Here is a 19,592-nt window from a genome sequence, read left to right as displayed (position 1 = left end):
AAAAAATTATTGCCACTTTTGGCGTAAAAAAATTCCCGGGTCCCGGGAATTCCCGGAAAATGGCCAAATTCAACTCGAGAATCGTCACCCTCTAAAAACAACACATCCGTTATACCCTATAGCTCAAAAGATGTCACTTTTTGTCTACCGAAAACATATCAACAAATGAGTGAAATCGCGGTAAAGTCGAGTTTTTGGGATATAACATTTTATTATGGCAGATTGGGATAATTTTTGGAGTGTTACAATTTGTTTCAAAATAGTCCTAATTATAACCTACAACTTTGCCGAAGACAACAAATCGAAAAGAAAATCCCTTCTCGAGACGTGTATGAAGAAATTAATTATACAAAATACCTTATTTGGACACAAGGAATCGATGGACCAAGTTTCATACGAATTAAAAAATACAAAAATTAAAATCACGTTTTTTTCGAAATTCTAGAGAACTGGTTGGATAGAAAGTCTAAACAAAAATAAAAATACGTGTTCAACATTCAATTAAATAGCCAAAAATGAAAGCGGATTGATTCAAACTTTATTTCAGTCTTCTACTTATCAGCAAAGCCAACATTTAAACTTATGCAAGGTACCCACCCAGCACGAGTACCCGTTTTGGACCGGTCCAAGCCATGAAGAAGATCCCAGCACCATTGCTTCTGCCTCATTTGACTGTTAAGAGCTGCTCTAATGCTTAATTATAGTGCCTCTTCAAGCAGGTACGTCAAGATGCACATTCGGGGCGCTAATGAGAGAGATTTATGGGGCCTCTCGTTCATATTTGGGGTGCGCTTTGTTTTATAATCAGCAAGTGGAGCCAAAAGATGCAAGATTTTTTTTTATTATATTTCAACTATAATTGCAGACCTTTGTTTGGCTGAAACAGTTTTTCTCTTTTTTCCTCTAACAACGAATCGTTCCAAAGATGTGGACCGAAGCAAATGACTCAATAATTTTCTCTAGGACCCTAACCCCTCCCCTCTGCTTGGGTCAAGCTTTGCGACTTTGTCAGTCGTAATTCACCTCAGAGATGTCCTCCTACGAACGAACCAGGGTACCCGGTAGGGATTGCAATAAATTATCCCCCGGCGGTTCTTTAGCTCTGCTGGAGAATCAGGACAGTTCTCTTTAATTTTGTGCTGTTTCGCCGATTTCTCACGTAATCCCACCGGGATAACAGGCAATTGAAAATCAAACACAGCATTTCGTTACCTGAGGATCGATAGGGCTTTTCGAAAATTTGTAAATTCACAGGTCCTAGCGCAAACAATGGCTCTTCTTTTTGGGTTTTCTTTTTGTGTCAGTGTGTTCAGGACTTAGGTAGCGTTGAAGATCGTACATTTCTGTTTCGTTTTCATGGTGCTCAGTTGGGAATTACACACTTTTTTGAAGAAAAGACTGTGTGATGAATCGATTTTCTAACAAAAGATATGAAGACTAGGGATTCTAAATCCAAGAAAAGAACGTTATTTAAAATTTTACAAGTTGCCAAAAATACATTTTCCAACCAAATTATTATCAAATGAATCTTGAAAAATACTAAAATGTATGATTGTGAAGTTCGAATGTTAAAAAATGTAAGGCTTTGCTTTTTATGTGATTTACAAATGAAAATTGTGAATGATAAATTCAATACGGCAACCCTTAAATTCGTAGATCTAAAGTCTTCCCCGGGGGTAATTATCTTTAGCCAGTCTCTCTTACAACTGCTTCCTGTGTACCAATCTCCCTCGAAAGACAACCTTTTCACGCTGTCCTTTTTCTTCTGTTCAATCTGATTCCAGGTAGAACCCACCATTGATATTGTTGCTGGTTCCTAGCGAGAGGGTGTTTCAATGAGTGGTTGTAGAAGTCAATTTCCCCGATCATCATGACCATGACGATTCAGTCGAATCTGGACTCGCCCAGGATGCACCACCAACACCACCAGCAGCAGTCGCATCGTGCCGCCATGGAACATGGACAGCAGCAGCAGCAGCACAGGTTCCACCAGCACGATCCGGCCTACAACATAACCAGTGCCGAGGGCGATGAGTACAACAGTGACAACAGCATAGCCGTGCTGCAGCACCACCACCGGTACATGCCCTCGAACAGTTCCAGCTCCTGTGATAATACCAAACACCATCCGGGCCCGGGTTCCAGCAGTGCCGGACACGGTTCCTGCGACGAGAATACGCCCAGTGTGCTGGACATTAACCTAGATACTAAGAAGATTGCATTAACAAATGCGGCCAACAACTCGAGACTGAATAGCCCCGCCAGGTTTGAGAACGAGCGCAAGTACACGAACCACATCGAGGTGTACAGCGACAACAGCACCAACAAGCTGGAGGAGGAGATCTCCGAGGACGACCGGGGGCCACCGTTGCCGCCAAGGCCGGCGCCGCGGACGCGAACCCTGCAGCGAGCTGAGAGTGGTGAGTTCTTTATGATTTTTCATGGTATTGGTCACCCAAATGTGTGGAATATTCATTCAAATTCAAATATTTGCAACTTGCAACTTTAAAAAACAATTTTATTCGGAGTTATGCTTCCGAGTAATTCTCTACGTTTTTGAAATTCGACTATTCTTTGTATTTTTTTTATCTTAATGAAACTTTGTCCATGTGTCAATTGAAGTCATTTTGCATAATGAATTCTTCCATACAATTTTACAGGTTGGTCATACAAAATGTTAGGGTTAGTGAATTTTCACGATTTCGCGGACAGCGTGAACTTCTTCTCAAATCAATTCTTTGAAATAACAACATAATAAATAATGCATCCATAAAGTCCTTTAAAGTAAATTTTATTAGTTTTTAATTTAAATGTCTTTACTGAGATAATAATGTTAACAAAAATCAGTCAAATAAAAAAAACATAAGGATGATATAATTAATCATTTTATCGCAGATCTTAATAAAATTGACAGAACAAGTGTTTTATGATATGTTTTTGAAAGATTGATTTTTATGTTTCCTTCAAATATATTTAATTGAATTTATTTCAAAATCAAATTATTCGCTCTACAGCATTGCCTTGGCGTTCTCGATTGCGAGATTCCTACTCGAAACTAAGTGTCCGAAGGCTTGATTGTTGAGGCAATTTGCAAACACACACCTTAGCTTCCATCAACCCCGGGATTCGAACTGACGACCTTTGGATTGTGAGTCCAACTGGCTACCAGCGACTCCACCGAGGCAGGACCCAGAGAGACGACTCCTACACCTGGACTGAGCCTTTGGGTTAGACCGGGGCCAACATTTACTTCCCCCATCTGACGGAAGGTGTGGTCAGACAAATCTCTCGGAAAAATGCCACTGGGACCGTCTGGGATCGAACCCAAGTCTACTGGGTGAGAGGCATTTTTTTATTTATTTTTAGTAATTATTTAAAAGCATTCATGTAAAAGTAACATTCAGTAGAAACAGTATCTTCCCTGGGTCTATATGTTATTGACCAGAAGGAGAGAAAAATATTCAAAAAAATGATTGCTGTTTGGAGTATCAATAAAAGTTTTTTGCAATTCCGCTGTGAAACTGTCAACTTTTCCTTTCCTTCTGGAGAAACGAAACGGCCTACTTTAACTACCAAAAATAACAGATTTGAAAATCAATACCTTTTAATACCAGTACTGAAAAGTCCTACACTTATATCGAAAAGTAACATTTATCAATATTGTTTTGTTTTTAACGATGAATTTACTTAACACATGAATATTTGGCATAAAATTCCATTCAAAAAGCGTTTTTCGGAATTGCAAAAAATGTTTTTTGGAATTCCGTCGTGAAACTATTTACTTTTCCTGTCATTCTTGAACGACGAAATAGCCTACTTTTCTGTACTAAAAATAACAGAATCGAATAGCAACACTTTTCAAAATAAATGCTGAAAAGTTCTACTTCTACTTCTTTCGAAAAGTAACACTTTTCAACATTTTTTTGATTAAAACGATTTTTTGACAAAATACATGAAAATTTGACATAAAATTTCACTCAGTGTGTATTTTTTTCGGAATTGAAACTCTTTGCGAAACTTGATTTTTTTCAGCACTCGTCGTATTTATCCAACTCGGTAAACCTCGTTGGATAAATGTTCGACTCGTGCTGAAAAAATCTTGTTTTCGAAACTTGTTGCATAAACTACTATATTTTTAGGAAACTTACTAAATTTAGCAATATTTTCATTCGATGTACACTGTACACTGTTTTTTTTATTTTATTTATTTATTTATTTATTTATTTATTTATTTATTTTTTTTTCTTTTTTTAACATTGTACAGTCCAGGCTCGATTATCCGTAGGCCTCGGAAAAGTTTCACTTCGGATAGTCGAATCACGAAAAAACAAATCTGGAGTTTTTTTTGAAACGGTCCAATAAATCAAATTTCCAGTTTTTGCTTTTTGGGTGTTTTGAAACCGCCTTGAGTAAGGGGTATTAAAAAACACCCAAACAGCAAAAACTGAAAATTTGGTTTATTGGTCCTTTAAAAAAAAACTTAAGAAATTTTTCGTTGTCTAATTTTTGACTGTCGAGCTTAGGTATGACACCTAAACTATGCTAAAATGATTTTGAATTTTTAAATCCAAGATGGCGGCCAAAATGGCGGTGATGTAATATTGAAAGAATGCTTTTTATTTTTTAATAGGCAATCAACAACTCAAATTCGACCAAAATGGGGTCGTAGAACTAAATTTTTATGTTAAAACAAGAAAATGGAAAAATACGAAAACGATTTTTTTGTTCGTGATTCGATTATACGATATCCCATACAAACCTTCGGATACTGTTAATTCATACTAATTATATGAAACGTTTATTTAAGCAGCCTCATTGTTTTGAGGAACTATATAAAACTTTTGATTTTTTTTTTTCTGAATCTGCAAAAACAAAATCGTTTCTTGAGTTTTTTAAGACTCAAAATTGCAGTTTAAAAAATTTACGAATCTTAATTCGTACTGAGTGATTTTTCAAAAGGTTCACAAACTTGTTATTAGATTTTCGTTAAAAAAAGCTTATATAGCTTATATATAATTTCCCATTATTGGAAATTTTGCAATATGATAAACAACGACTCAAAACAATAAATTAAATTGTTTTTTGTAATTTTTAAGTTCAACATTAAATATTCATTGAAGAAATATTTACAGTTATTAGGAAAACCCAAATGTTTACAAAAAACTAGATTGGATTGCTATTCTCAAGAGAAGATATGGAAATTGAACTTTTACCTGACAAAACTTTTCCCTTTTACAAATAATTAGAAAATATATTAATATTTGAAAATAAAACATATTAATATTTGAAAATACAGTCGACTCTCTGGTTGTCAATATCCAAGGGACCGTCGAGGAAGAGAATCATCAGTTTACAGAACGATGCAAAATGAAGACTCGATTGAAATTTGTTTTTTCTTGCTGACCAGCTATAGGAAAGAATCATGGCAACGTCCAGCAAACAAAAACAAATAAATGTCAAACACCCTTTAAAGCTTCGTTTCTCAAAGAAAAATGTCTATGCAAGCCATGAGAAAGTGAAATTATTGACAACCGGAATAGATATTCAAAGCAAATAGAATTCAAGGGACCGCCGAGGAAAAGATCCTTCAAGCAAAAGAAAATATCGAGGAATAAGGACAATCGAAGTATGCAGTTTGAAGGGACTGAAGAATTCATCGGTACATGAATCATTTTTGATATCGAGAAGATCGACAGCCAGAGAGTCGACTGTAAAACATATGATTTCATATCTGCGGTGTAACTGCTAAATTATTTTTAAGGTAAATTTTGGGGTCCACCCTTTTTTGGCTTCTCTAAATTATAGTGGTTGGAATTTTTGACAAGTTAAAATTTTCACTTTCTAAATAAGAAGATTAGAGAAACATTGGTTAGTCAAACTTGAACATCGAACATTGGACATTCAATGTTCTAAACAATTTTGAATTTTTCAAATGTTTTTCTGATTATATAATTTTGCTGCGATATTTATAAGTTTAAATTTCCCGGGATTCGAGAGGTTCAAAAATGCCCGCTCGTCACCCTCTAATTGTTGTTATTCATAATTTGATCTATAAAATCACCTTTTATGAACATTTCAGATTTTTCTGAGTCCTGTTGAATTTTCACGATATTAGATTATTTTCGGTGGATGGTTTCAGTGGAAGTTAAAAAAAACTTTTTTTGTTTTCAGTTCCGTTTGAATAAAATTTTGATTTTTAACTTAGTTTTCGAAAATAAAGATGAAAATCTTAAAAAATAATTCTACTGGGCAAAATGTCACTGGATTGGCTGGAAAAATCGTTAAATTTTGCTATGATATGAAATTAAATAAAATGAAAAAATTAAAAACAGAAGCAAATCAGCGAAAACATAAGTCAAATATCAAAAATCAGTTAAATAAATCAGAATATGCAAGCCCTACATTTCGTTTCTAAATATATTGGCTTCATCCATAAAGTACGTCACGCTAAAATCAGCCAAAATTTACCCCCCCACCCTCCCCCTTTGTCACGCTTTCCCTATACTTATAACACGCAATGTCACACTTTCTCAGACCCCCCTCCCCCCCTAGAGCGTGACATACTTTATGGATGACGCCTATATAGAACCCACCCATGAATCTCGTGGATACTTTTTTGGAAATTAGGAATAGTTTTTTTGTGTCACCTTCAAATTAAGTGAAGAATTTTGTTTGGTTTATTGAAAAATAATACATAATAAAGCAAACAAAGTAGTTTCTGTAGTTTTAACATAAGTTTTTCAGAGTTTTTTTTTTTAATTTTTTACTTTCCGCGAAATTTCCGTGAAATTTGGTGTTTTGAAATTAAGGCAATTTTGAGCGTGAAAAATCATTAACCCTAAAAATGATGCATACAACACATGCAAACAAAAATTATGAGTAGGGATTTTCTGATTGATTTTGTTTCTTCGGTTGTAGGTTGTGACTAGAACTTTTCATTTAAAAAAAATCGGTACACGTAAAAAGTTTCATGATTTTTTTTTATCATTAAAAGCCAAATTCCCAAAATACTTATTTGTTTATTTTTTTTAAATTTTTGATAATTTTTTGGGAACCTAAAAGGCATCTTTACTGCCAAACGACATTTCAAAAATTGAGTCAAATTTATGAAAAAGAACATCGCAAATGAAATGAACGTTTTATTTTTTTCACTACAGTTTTCTTTTAATCACTTTGTTGATCGGCCTTCTAGTTGCCAGCCTTTTAAAGTTTATTTTTGTATGATAAATAAGATTTTCTCAGTGTCTCAGATTAGCCCTCATTTTTCAACTCGCGATATCTCGGAAACTATTGGTTCGATTTTCAATGTTGATAGATGAAACCTTTGTTAAATTTGGTACTCTTTTGCATGTGGGTAATTCTCTACCTTACTACTTTTTGCGTTTATCTTTGTTTCGTCGTCCGTGTCTGTCGCGGGTGACCATGAATGGCCATGATCGATGACGACCAACTTTTTCAAAACTTTTTTTTCGTAAAATCGCGATAACTCGTGACGTTTATAAGCAAACCCCTTATGTCTATATATCAAAATGTTTGTAATTGTCTGCTCTACAACTTTGTAGAACATTGTTACACTCTAAAAAATAACCCTGCAAAGTTAGAAAAAACACGAAATTTTAAAATGAAAATTTTTGTTCTAAATGAAAAAATTACCCTTCTGGGACAATTTAGATTCGAAAAGCACATTAAATTTCCCATAAAATGACATGTTCCAAAAAAAATTACAGTCGAGTAACGGAAAATGGGAGAATTTTTAAAACTTTTTTAGTGTTTTTTTCGATGAAAAATACGTTTATTCGGAATTCTGAGTACGCCATCAAATTGGGCGTCTAATTTTACACAAAAGTCCCTTTGACACCAAATTTCTATCTCATCACCGTTTCAGGCTGCAAATTATTGAAAAACACCTCTTTTTTCACATTTCAAAAATGGAAGGGGTCGTACTGCCCTCCGTCACGAGATATCAAAAAACGGACCTCGGATTCGTGATCAGGGACAAAAGTTACCCCTTAGGACAAAGTTTCACACAAATCGAAGAGGGGTCGGGGCAACTGCTGTGTGAGTTGGCGGAGAATTACCCATGTACAAAAAATCCAAATTCTATTTTTTTGAAGGGGATTTGTAATTTTGGATTTATTTATTTTGGACACTTTCATATGCTACCGAAAAAGCTTGAAAAATCGGCAATACAAAATTTTGTTTAAACATTGTAAAAAAATAATGGCCTTTAAAGTCTAATTTACTGAAATAGTTAGAAATGCATTTTCCGCGCTGATAGTCATATTTAGCATGTTTGGGTAGCTTAAAAATATTGTATTATGTTGGATTTTCCGATGAGCAGTAGATATTTTGAAAACTAATCGTTGCAAAATGACTGGACATTTGATGTATTTTAAAATACTTTTTTTTCTTTCAAAAAATATTAACATGGATTGTTATTTAAATTTTTATTTTTTTTCATGATATTAGTAGTTTATGCAACAAGTTTCAAAAGTATTTTTTCAGCACGAGTCATCAAAACTGAAAAATTAAAGTTTCATAATGAGTTGCAACAAATGTCCATGTGTTTAGTTTAGTCAGTTCGCCAAATCATAACAATATTGAAATATATAACTTTTTGATACAGGTGTTGAAAAATTCAATTTATCCTTTTCGATATTGTATTGATTTAAATGGTGCATTGACTAAATACATGGACATTTGATTTAATTTTCCATTCAAAGGGCGTTGGAGTATCAAACAACCTTATCTATAATCCTATTTATAATTCTATATATTTATTTAATTATTTAATTTAATATTAAAAAAAAAGATTTAAATCTTTTCAGTTTCATTAGTTTGGTAATTTATTGAAAAGAAATGATAGTTTAGTATAGTTTCAACAGAAAAAGTAGAAACTACCAACCTCAATTTCAAACTCCCACTCACAGCATCCTGCTGCACCTGCCAGCATCCCAGCAGATCTGTGCCCCCCAGCGAAATTGATGGTGTGTTGTTGACTTTTGATTTCGCGTAGCTTGCGCGTCTGCGCCGCAAGGACCCGCGTCCTGATTCCACTCACACCAGCACACAGCCATTTCGAAGCATTCCCAAACAAAATCAGTTCATAAATGCCATCACACACGGGACCTGTGTCGACCAGACGAGCAGAGTAGGAGGGAAAATTCTGTCAAAATATAATAAGATGATTTTTCCCGCACGCGCGCGTTTGTGTGTGTGTGAAGATTAGCGTCGTCCTGGAAAAGCATTTCCAAGTAGAGAAGGTGGAAAAGTGAAGGAAAATTGCTGGATTTTCTTCGTGGGCATTTTATGTGGTAGCTAAAAGTTATTACAGAAATGTTCAAAATTGGTACCGCGGAGTTGTCGAAGATTGTAATGTCGACATGATGTTGAGCATCACGTGGAAAGTGAAGAAAATTGCGCCCTTATTCGATAAGCTTGACGTGGTTGTATAATAAGTATTAGTGGGCGAGAAAATTTTCATTCTGAGTTAATTTTCCCCGTGGTTGAAAAAATGTGATTAATTACTTGTTTACTGTGAAAGTAGTTTGGAATATCTCTCTCGGAAAAGACAATAAAAATGACAAACCAGTAAATAGATAGTACAACGTAGCTGTAGGAATATTTGTTCAGATATTTACGCTTGATGTTGTGGGAAATCGACGAGGAACCTAGATAACACAGGCTCAAGTGGGTTTCGTCGAGGAAGAATGAGTTTTGCGTGGGAAGTTTGAGTGGTGAAAAAATTAGGAACCCCTCCGGTGCAATCAAAAGTCTAGTCAAAACACAGTATTACGAATTCAGAAATAGTTAACGTTAGTGCAAACGACACGCTGGACACAATGCACGGATACCCGTTCATGCAAGTGGTGCAGTACAGTGTGCCAACCTGCACGTGGGCTCCACCTCCCGTGGAACCACCCCGTCCTCCGTCGGCCAATGCTGGTTAATATTAATCCTCTCTTTACCAAAATTTCCAGAAAAAACGATCATTTCAATTTAATTCATTATTCAACAGCTCCCACGACGTCCGGCGTGCGGAAGTACGTCATCTGGTGCCTGATATGTGGTGGAATCTCCTGCCTGCTGGGAATCCTCTTCCTGGGGATCTACTTCCTACTCAGGTCGTACACCAGCACCGTTGGGTACTTTGAGACGGTTCCGACGTTCGTGCCGGCCACGCTGGTGAGTATTATTAATTTTTGTTTTGTAAATTTTTTATCTAACAATTTGAAACACTCTTTCCAGCTTATGGTCACCGGAATTTGTATCATGAGTCTAGCCAGGAGGCGGAATCGATACAGTTACTTGGTGAGTATTTATGTATTTCGACGGTAACATTTCAAAAGGCATCATGTACATTTTGACACTTTCTGGTTTATTGTATATTCTGAAAGTACTTCTAATAAGCTACCTCTCCACCAAAAATGAGCGAAAGTTACTTCGGTAGAGTCTGTTTAATCATGATTTTAAATAAAGTAACATAAACAAAATCTCTGCCATCAGCAGTCTCTGTTTTTATAGCCCTGTCAACCTGTCAAACAAAAGGCTACATAAACCTCGTGACGAAAAAAAAGCAACAAGAAAAAAGCGCCATGTACATTCGGCGAAGAAAAACGAATCATAACAAAGCGCCCCCCTCAGTGACAGCAGGGTGATATCGACGTTGGTGATTTCAAAAGAATTTATGTTTGTTTTTCTCAAATAAAATTACGGAAATAATATTTTATTGAATATGGATAATCAAGTATCAACAAAAGCAACGTTTTTCATCGTTTGTTATCATTATAACATCTTATTTTGCTTTTATATAAAAATGGTAATTGAAAATGGATGCTCAACATTCAAATGCGTTTTTCTCAAAACGCATGGTTTGTACATGATGCTTTTTGAAATGTTGGCACCGATTTATGAGAAATTAGCAAGGACAACCAAAACCATTTACATCTAAACGTTATGAAGGACAGCTGGCCAAATCTTCAAGTTTTATAGAATTGTTTTCAAAGGCATTACAATCAAATTATTTTATTGATTACAGTCATGCCTCGGTTTTGCACGCCTCGGTTTTGCACTGTCCCGGTTTTGCACCGTTCAGCTGCCTCGGTTAAGCACGGCCCAGTGCTTAACTGAAGCACAGAGCTTATGGGTTTTTGGCTATATGGGAGACATTGAAAAATGATGCAAACATAAAAAATTATAGTGTTTTGGAATCGTCAGTTATCCATTAAAATTATTATTTCATGAAAATTTTCCCAAAAATACGTATTTTTCCTGTAATTTGAAAATTCATTTTTTTTTTCTGAAGAATCCAAAAATATATTGTTTTTGGAATATGGGTTTCAAATGCTCAGGTTTTTTCATACATTTCGGATATAATAACAAAATTTTTAGAAAATACTCCAAATTTTCACAAAACTACGTTTTTTCGAAAAAAATAATCAACATTTCAATTTTTACAATATGGGTATCAAACGATCGGGATTTTTTCATACATTTCGAATGTAATAACAACATTTTTAGAAAATACTCAAAATTTTCACAAAACTACGTATTTTCGAATAAAACACTCAAAATTTCAATTTTTACAATATGGGTATTAAACGATCGGGATTTTTTCATACATTTCGAATGTAATAACAACATTTTTAGAAAATACTCAAATTTTTCACAAAACTACGTATTTTCGAATAAAATACCCAACATTTCCGTTTTTACAATGTGGGTATCAAACGATCGGGATTTTTTCATACATTTCGAATGTAATAACAATATTTTTTGAAAATACTCAAAATTTTCACAAAACTACGTATTTTTGTAAAACATTTCAAAATTTCAGTTTTTACAATATGGGTATCAAATAATCAATTAATTTTTTTTCTAAAATACGTATTTTTGTGAAAATTTTGAGTATTTTCATTTTTTTAATAACTTTCGAAATATATGAAAAAATCCCGATCCTTTGATACCCACATTGTAAAAACGGAAATTTTGAGTATTTTTCTTCAAAAATACGTAGTTTTGTGAAAATTTTGAGTATTTTCAAAAAAATATTGTTATTACATTCGAAATGTATGAAAAAATCCCGATCGTTCGTAAAAACGGAAATTTTTAGTATTTTTTTTAGAAAATGCGTAGTTTTGTGAAAATTTTGAGAATTTTCAAAAAAAATGTTATTACATTCGAAACGTTTGAAAAAATCCCGATCGTTTGATAACAACATTGTAAAAACGGAAATTTTGAGTATTTTTTCGGAAATACGTAGTTTTGTGAAAATTTGGAGTATTTTCAAAAAATATTGTTATTACAATCGAAATGTATGAAAAAATCCCGATCGTTCGATACCCACATTGTAAAAACGGAAATTTTGAGTATTTTATTCGAAAAGACGTAGTTTTGTGAAAATTTTGAGTATTTTCTAAAAATGTTGTTATTTTATTCGAAATTTATGAAAAAATCCCGATCGTTCGATACCCATATTGTACAAATTTAAATTTTGAGTTTTTTTTTTCAAAAAGATGTAGTTTTGTGAAAATTTTGAGTATTTTCTAAAAATTTTGTTATAACCTCGGTTATAACATCCAAAATGTATGAAAAAACCTGATCATTTGATACCCATATTGCAATAGAAAGGAAAAATACGTATTTTTGTGAAAATTTTCATGAAATAATAATTTTAATGGATAGCTGACATCATCCCGATTTCAAAACAATATAATTTTTTGATGTTTGCATGATTTTTCGTACGATTAAAGCCAATGTCTCCCATATAGCCAAAATCCCATAAGCTCTGTGCCTCGGTTATGCACGCCTCGGTTTTGCATCCCCCATATGCGGTGCTAAACCGGGGCATAACTGTACCTTAAAGATATTAACACCAACTTTTGAACAATCATGCGCCTCCTCAAAACATATAACTCATAAAAGAAAAATGGAGCCGCATGTTATTTTTCTGTATTTTATAGGGAAACCAAACAACTCAACCCACAATTCTACCCTTTCCAGATCAAACTGTCCGGCGCGTGCGGGCTCGCTTCCGCCCTGACCTGTGCCCTGGTCACCGTCACCACGACCGTACTCCACATGAGCCGTCTGCAGGTACTTCGCGAGTGCGAATACACGCAAAAGACCCGCACCTGCACGTGCTACTCCGTGACGGCGGACAAACAGGCCGAGGGTGTCGACGACAACGTGCGCTTCGTGTTCGATTCGACGGCCGATTGCGGAGTCGTTCATGGGGCACTGTACTCGTGTCTGCGGGCCGTGTTTGGACTGTCCGTGGCCGGGGTGCTGGTGGCGGTGTTCAGCTGCATGTTGGTGTACCAGCTGTTGAGCCACGAACGCAAGAAGATGTACTGGGAACAGCTGGAACTGCGGTGCCGTTCGTTGTACTCGGGCCAGCAAGGACCGACAGTGCTTCCGTCGGGACCGATGCTGGGTGGGGGACGGAATGGGAACTGCAGGTGCTGCGAGCAGTGCCACGCCCATCGGAATGTGCTTCCATCGGCTTACCCGTGGGAGGGGGACCAGCGGTTCTGGACGCCCGGCCAGGCGGGGAACTTTTATTCGCCCAATCCGGGCGGAGAGGAGAACACGGGGAACAGTAGGTTGAATGGCCAAAATGGGCGACGAATGCCCGGTTGGAGTTGGCCTAGGATGCCATGGCAGAGAAATGACTCCCAGCGAATGTCCCCACACAGTCCGGATTCCCAGTACGGGTTTTCAAACCGGACGAACGGAGCAGATCAAGCAGCGCTTGCCGCAGCTCAGCCAAGGTACAATGTAATTGAGCAGCAGTACGGCATCTGGGGTCCACCCCCACCGTACAGTGATCCAAATAGTCCGGCCCGCCGTGGCCGTTATCAGTACATCCATCCAGCACAGTGCCAAGTAATGCCCTTTAATGCTGAGGCGAATGCTCCACCGAGTAACATCGCAATTCTGGAGTGCCACCAACACCCGATGGCGACGGTTGAGAACCATTCCATCCAACAGCAGTACAACAATCCGGTCCAACAGAACGGTAATGCCGCCTTCCGGAATCCAGCCAAGCGGCAGCAAGCGTTCAAGCCTACAGCCGCCGCAAAAGATAACTACGAGAATACCCCATCGGACAGTGACGTTCCGAGGGATCGATTCTCAAACACACTTCCTCTGCGAAAAACCAAAAAGCGCGTGGAAGCGGGTGCGAAGAGCATCGGACCAAACCAACCGGCCCCGCGGGTCAACGTGCAGAACGTGTTCAACTCAAACGCACCCAACGGACAGCAACACTCGGTTGAGACGTCCGAAAACGAGTACAATGAACCAACCCACCCGAACAATGAACCGGGTTGCAGCAGTCAACCTGCGCCGACACTCGCCAAGACGAGACGGATCAAGGCCGGCGTTGAGAACACCGGATTCCAAACGGTGGAAGCGCTCGAAGCGGAAGGTAAAATCATGGAACCGACCGAGTCGGAAGTGTACTTTGCGGATGTGAGCAGCTGCTGCAACATGTCCGTGAAGAACGATAACTACTACGAGGACGCGAACCAAAGACGGAAGAGTATGAAGGACAAGAACAAGCAGATCGAGCAGGATCAGCAGCAACAGCAAGCGGACGACTACATCGCGCAACGCTTCGGCAAGCGAGAACCGTCCGTGCGGAGTCGGTTGCCCTTCCCGCAGATCATTCCGGAGACGTACGAGAAGCCGATGGTGATGCCACGGCCCTCGCTTATGCACAAGGACATCTCCCGCCAGAGTATGTGTTCAGTGGAGTCGGGCGAAAAGACCGACTATACGGATCTGTCTCCGGCCACTCCCAGTACAAACTTTCCCTCAGTAGTAACATATCCATCGGCATCGTCGCAGCAGCAGCAGCAAGATGCTCGCCAGTCGGTCAGTCCTTCGATTCCGAGTGTCGCGGACTTTGCGTCCGAGCCCAACAGTTCCAACTTTATTGCCTCGTACCCGTACTCGTCAAACGAGCAGAGTCAGGAAGCGCACCGGCGCTCGACCAAGAATCTACAGGACATCTTCCTGGCACCCGACTCGCAGTACGAGGTAATCAAGGAACCGTCCGTCGTCGTCAGTAAGTACAATGAAACCACCCCGCTAACTCTGTCCTACATGACCCACCAGCAGGACATGTCCGCCCAGTTTGGCTACCTCCCGCCGAGCAAACCGCTGCCATCGTCGCAGACATCCTCCATCAGCTTCCAGCACCAACATCCGACGGTGGCGCAGCAGCAATCCCAGCAGCAGCTGAAGCCCAAATCGCCTAAAAATCTCAACATCACTCCGATCAAGCGACAAAGCTTGGGGACCAACATTAGCTCGATCATACAGAACCTCAGCGGAAGCGAGTCCGGGCTGCTCTACCCGGACGGACGCCACAGCTCTCAGGATCCATCCGGAAGCAGCAATGCCAGCACCAACACCAACCCCGGTGGACCAAGCGGACTGCGCAGTCTGGACCTGGTCGGACGGAACGCCCACAACGATTCCGACGACGACGACGACGACGTTACCAGCATCGAGGATAATGACGACCGGAAGCGGTTGTGAGACGAAGTGTATGTGTGAGTAGAGCCACGTTTGAAAGCACATACCGGTTCTAGGCGGAAACCGTTGGCCGGTGTCCGCGGACCAAGGACCTAACAGTCAAGCCAGACAGTCAGCAAAGTCCTTTCCTGATTTTGGTTAGGGAGAACACGTAGTTAGGGTGCTTTATAAGGCTTTTAAAATTTTATGTTTTGCCTTAAAAAAAATATTGTTTCAAATGCAAAAAAAAAAACAATTTAAAAGTTCTGAGTACAAAGCAACGTTTTCTTTCGCAGTTGCCATTAAGCACATCCTTAATGTACGTGTTCTTATTGTTGTTAATAGTTTTACATTTTAGTTTTACCTTTCCGAAGAGATAACAGTCTTAGTGACAAACTGTACAATACAAGTTTAGAATACAAAAATGTCTGGCTAGATAAAAAAAAAGTAGCATAAACGTTAGGCCTACCCTAAGCGATAGAACTTTTAATTTCGAGCAAGACAAACCTATTCGATTGAGCTACAAAGCTTGCCAGAAATATGAAATGTTTCCCCTCATTCAAGGAGCTTCAACTATTGAATTATCCAGTTATAAATACATGCATAGCTTATTACGCCCGTTCGTTCGTTGTTTGGATCATTATCTGGATCGATACTCTCCAACCAACTAGTGAAAATTAGTTCTAAAACAATGATGTTCATTTCTGGTAGCGCCTTTTAATATCATACCTCCCTCCACAAAAGAAAAATGGCGGCAGTTAGATCTGTTAATCAAATTCATTAGAGCCAAGACTGCTGCAGTCTGATAGTTGATCCGTAATGTGAGTATACATATAGTTGAATGTAGCCGAAAGTGTAGATTTAAGATACAGTTTAAATTTTTTGTAAAGCAACAGATCTCCTCAACTTTATTTCCCGTTCATAGCTTTAACACTTCAATACGATTTGAGTAAATGCGAGGACTTCTGGGCGCAGTGACTGTTCCCCTTTTCGTGTTTGATTTCAGCAGCCAACAAGAGACAAAAAACAAATTATTGCTGTTCGTGCGATAATTATACGATCGTAAAATATGTTGTACATAAATCTATAAAGAGCAAAGTTTGTGCGAAGCATGCATTCATCGATACCCATTAACATAACCTAAACCCATAACAAATAAAGATCTTGATTTTTCACGCAATCATGTGTTATCGAATAATTGTTACATGTAATATAGGAAAGCTCAGTGGAAAATGAATGTTTTCGTTGTTGAAAAACAGGCAAACAGTTGGATCTATCTTTTAACATCAGTTGAAATTAATTTAACGCATTTAAAAAATTTCTTCATTCTACACACAAATTTAGTTAGGCCATTTGACGACTGCTCTCCAAAAGTATTGTAATCATACATAAAGATAAAACAGAAGAATACGTTATTTACGATTACAGCGGTGTGCTATAGATTGAAACTATCATGAGAAATGATATGCGCTCACGAAATTCTTATACAAACAAAATGTATTAATTTGTTAACAAAAATCAATAAAAACAACGGATACAATTATATGCAAAAAAAATCGTGGATAGTTATTTTCAATTTTATCAACTCCGACAAGCCATGATGCCGTGAAAATGATCAAAAAGCAGATCGAGCTGAAGGTGCGACGGACGTGTGGCTGCCTCCAGCCCGGGAGCATGTTGACAGCTCCCATACAAACTGAGCGTACCTATTTTTGTGGGCCCAGTGGGCCTAAGATGGCGGCCTTTGATATTATCTAGCCAAATTTTTGAAAATGGCGAATTGTTTAAATAAATTTAGTTTTTGCCTTGTTTCGGTTTAAAACGACAAAATAAGCAGTTTGGAATCATTTTTGTAAAAAACTTGTTTAGAGATACGCCTCGTCCAAATATTAGTCTAGAACAGTTGAAAGGAGCGTGCCGCGAAAGCCGTCACGAAAAATAAGTTTCCCATGCAAATTTTGAGTTGCGTAATTAATGGGCGGATCCGACGAGGCCCACTGGCCATCTGTCGGTGAACACGCGCAACTCACGAAAACTGTCATCTTAGGGTCCGGCTGGCTGCCTCGCGCTCGCGGCTTTGTTTACGTATGGAGGTGTCGTGTTTTGCGGGTCAAAAGGACCGATAGTGGCCGTCGTGGTTCTTTCGGTGGACTTTCCGCCCTAACATTCCGAGGAATGGAGGCGAACGAGCGCAAAAGGAAGAAAGAGGACGATAGCAATGTGGAGCAGAATCTGCTCAACAACAACAAGTTCAGCCCGCTAGCGGAAAACAACAACAATGACAGCCCAGCCAGGAGGAGGGGACGCCCCGACGGTTCCAGCACCCGGCCAGTCGGCAAGTAAACAAAAGCAACCACCTTTGATGGTGAAGAACAGTACGGACTTTTACAAGATAGTGGAAAGTTGTAAATTTGGTTTCGACCCGATTTACAAACTAACCCGATTTGGAACCAAGATGACCTGCTTCTCTGTCAAAGATTTTGACAAGTTGCAAGAGATCCTCAAGAAGAAGAAAGTGGAATTCTACACCCACGGCCGAAGAAGCGAACGATCTCACCGGGTCGTTGTTCGTGGTTTACCTGATCAACTGAAACCGGATGAGGTCAAGTACCTGGTGAAGAGGGATCTCAAGCTGGACGCGCTGGAGGTGCATGTCATCAAGCGGAAGGCAAAGTCCACCGTGGACGAAACTCCGTACATTGTGGTCTTCCCCAAGGAATACACCAATCTGAAGAAGCTCTCTGCAATGAAGGTGCAACAAATGTGGGGGTCCCCACAAGACGGACAAGTGCAAAGTCCAAGAAGCAGATTCGAAGCGGTGTGCCAACTGCTCTGGAACTCACGAAACCACGGACCGCAGCTGCCCCAAGCGTGCGGACTTCATCCGGAGGTGTCAGCTGGTGTCGAAACCACCGGCAAGGAAGGTGAGGAAGCAGAGTCCAGCAGTTTCGGCGTTCACACCGGCTGAGTTCCCTCTGCTGCCGGGTGCAGTTCCGGACGGAATATCGAAGGATTGCCCTTGACCAGCAGGAAGCAGCTAAGGTGGCTCCCGAGACGGTGGAGCCACGGAGGAGGAAACCGGGGAGGTGCTCTACAGTTCTGTTGAGCTTAGGGGCATTTTTTCCAAGTACATCGCCAGGTTCAAGACCTGCTAGACCCGCTTGGACCAAGCAACCCTCGTCAGTTACATAATCTCGAAGTACGGAGCATAAGGAGTTATTTTTATTATTATTCAAAAAAATCAAACCATCCACATTAACGACCCCCGGGTCTTTTGTGGTCTCTATTGGAAGTTTCTGCTCGAACCTAGGAGTCCGAAGGCTTGAATGGGGAGAGCACCCAAACCTCTTTTTACTCCAAGGAACCTTCCACCCCAGTGTTTAAACTGACGAGCTTTGGATTGCGAGTCCAACCGCCGCCAGCGATTCCACCGGAGTAGGCTTGGTTTGGTGTGTTGTTTGTACTTATGGCATGGAGACGACTCCTACACCTGGAATGACTTAACGGCCTAACAACCAAGACCGGGACCGACATTTTACTTCCTCATCCGATGGAAGGTTGCAGCAGATGGGAATCGAACCCAGAATCATCCGCTTACAAAGCGGACAGCGTAACCATTCGGCCACGCACTGCCACTTTATTATTATTATATATTTAATTTTAAACTGATCTTCGGTCCCAACCTGGTCGCAGCACCTAATTGGACCCTAATAAAAATAAGTTATGAATAAAAAAAAAGATCGAGCTGTAGGAGTTTATCCTACAATGGTGATGACAGCAGCAGTGACTTCAATGCGGCAGTAAGCGACGAACTTGTTTTTTTCCAGTATTGAGAATTGTATATTTTTATTTGTTTATCTATCTCCCTCAACAATAGACAAATCCAGCGAAAGCTCAACGCTGCTTTTTGATGGTGAGAGATTTGACAGCTCCCATACTAAATGTCTCGATTTTCATACTTTTTGTTAATTTTTTTTAAAAATAAAATACTTAACATATGAAAACTATATATTTTTGGTGCCCAAAGTTCCTGCTGAATCGAATGGCGTACTTATCTCGATTGCTAA

At 39.0% G+C, this 19,592-nt stretch overlaps 1 protein-coding gene across 5 annotated transcripts in view; it reads left to right on the top strand.

The window, feature by feature from the left end:
- LOC6036260 overlaps positions 1 to 17,081 on the top strand; it is a 35,894-nt gene extending 18,813 nt beyond the window's left edge. Inside the window, exons 2-6 of one of the 5 annotated variants that reach the window (XM_038262840.1) lie at positions 1,785 to 2,420; positions 10,019 to 10,185; positions 10,249 to 10,311; positions 13,003 to 15,045; positions 15,127 to 17,081. In XM_038262840.1, the coding sequence (XP_038118768.1) occupies positions 1,871 to 2,420; positions 10,019 to 10,185; positions 10,249 to 10,311; positions 13,003 to 15,045; positions 15,127 to 15,549 (3,246 nt within the window). In that variant the 5' untranslated portion in view covers positions 1,785 to 1,870 and the 3' untranslated portion in view covers positions 15,550 to 17,081. Of the gene's footprint in view, positions 1 to 1,784; positions 2,421 to 9,094; positions 9,949 to 10,006; positions 10,186 to 10,248; positions 10,312 to 13,002 lie in introns of those variants that run through there. The other 4 variants (XM_038262839.1, XM_038262838.1, XM_038262842.1 and 1 more) reach the window with 4 other exon arrangements.
- Positions 17,082 to 19,592: the final 2,511 nt, after the last annotated feature.

Source organism: Culex quinquefasciatus, chromosome 3 (genome assembly GCF_015732765.1).
Source record: "Culex quinquefasciatus strain JHB chromosome 3, VPISU_Cqui_1.0_pri_paternal, whole genome shotgun sequence".
NCBI classification, from domain to species: domain Eukaryota; kingdom Metazoa; phylum Arthropoda; class Insecta; order Diptera; family Culicidae; genus Culex; species Culex quinquefasciatus.
Note: the sequence above shows the minus strand (reverse complement) of the source record. Positions and strands in the feature narration are given on the sequence as shown.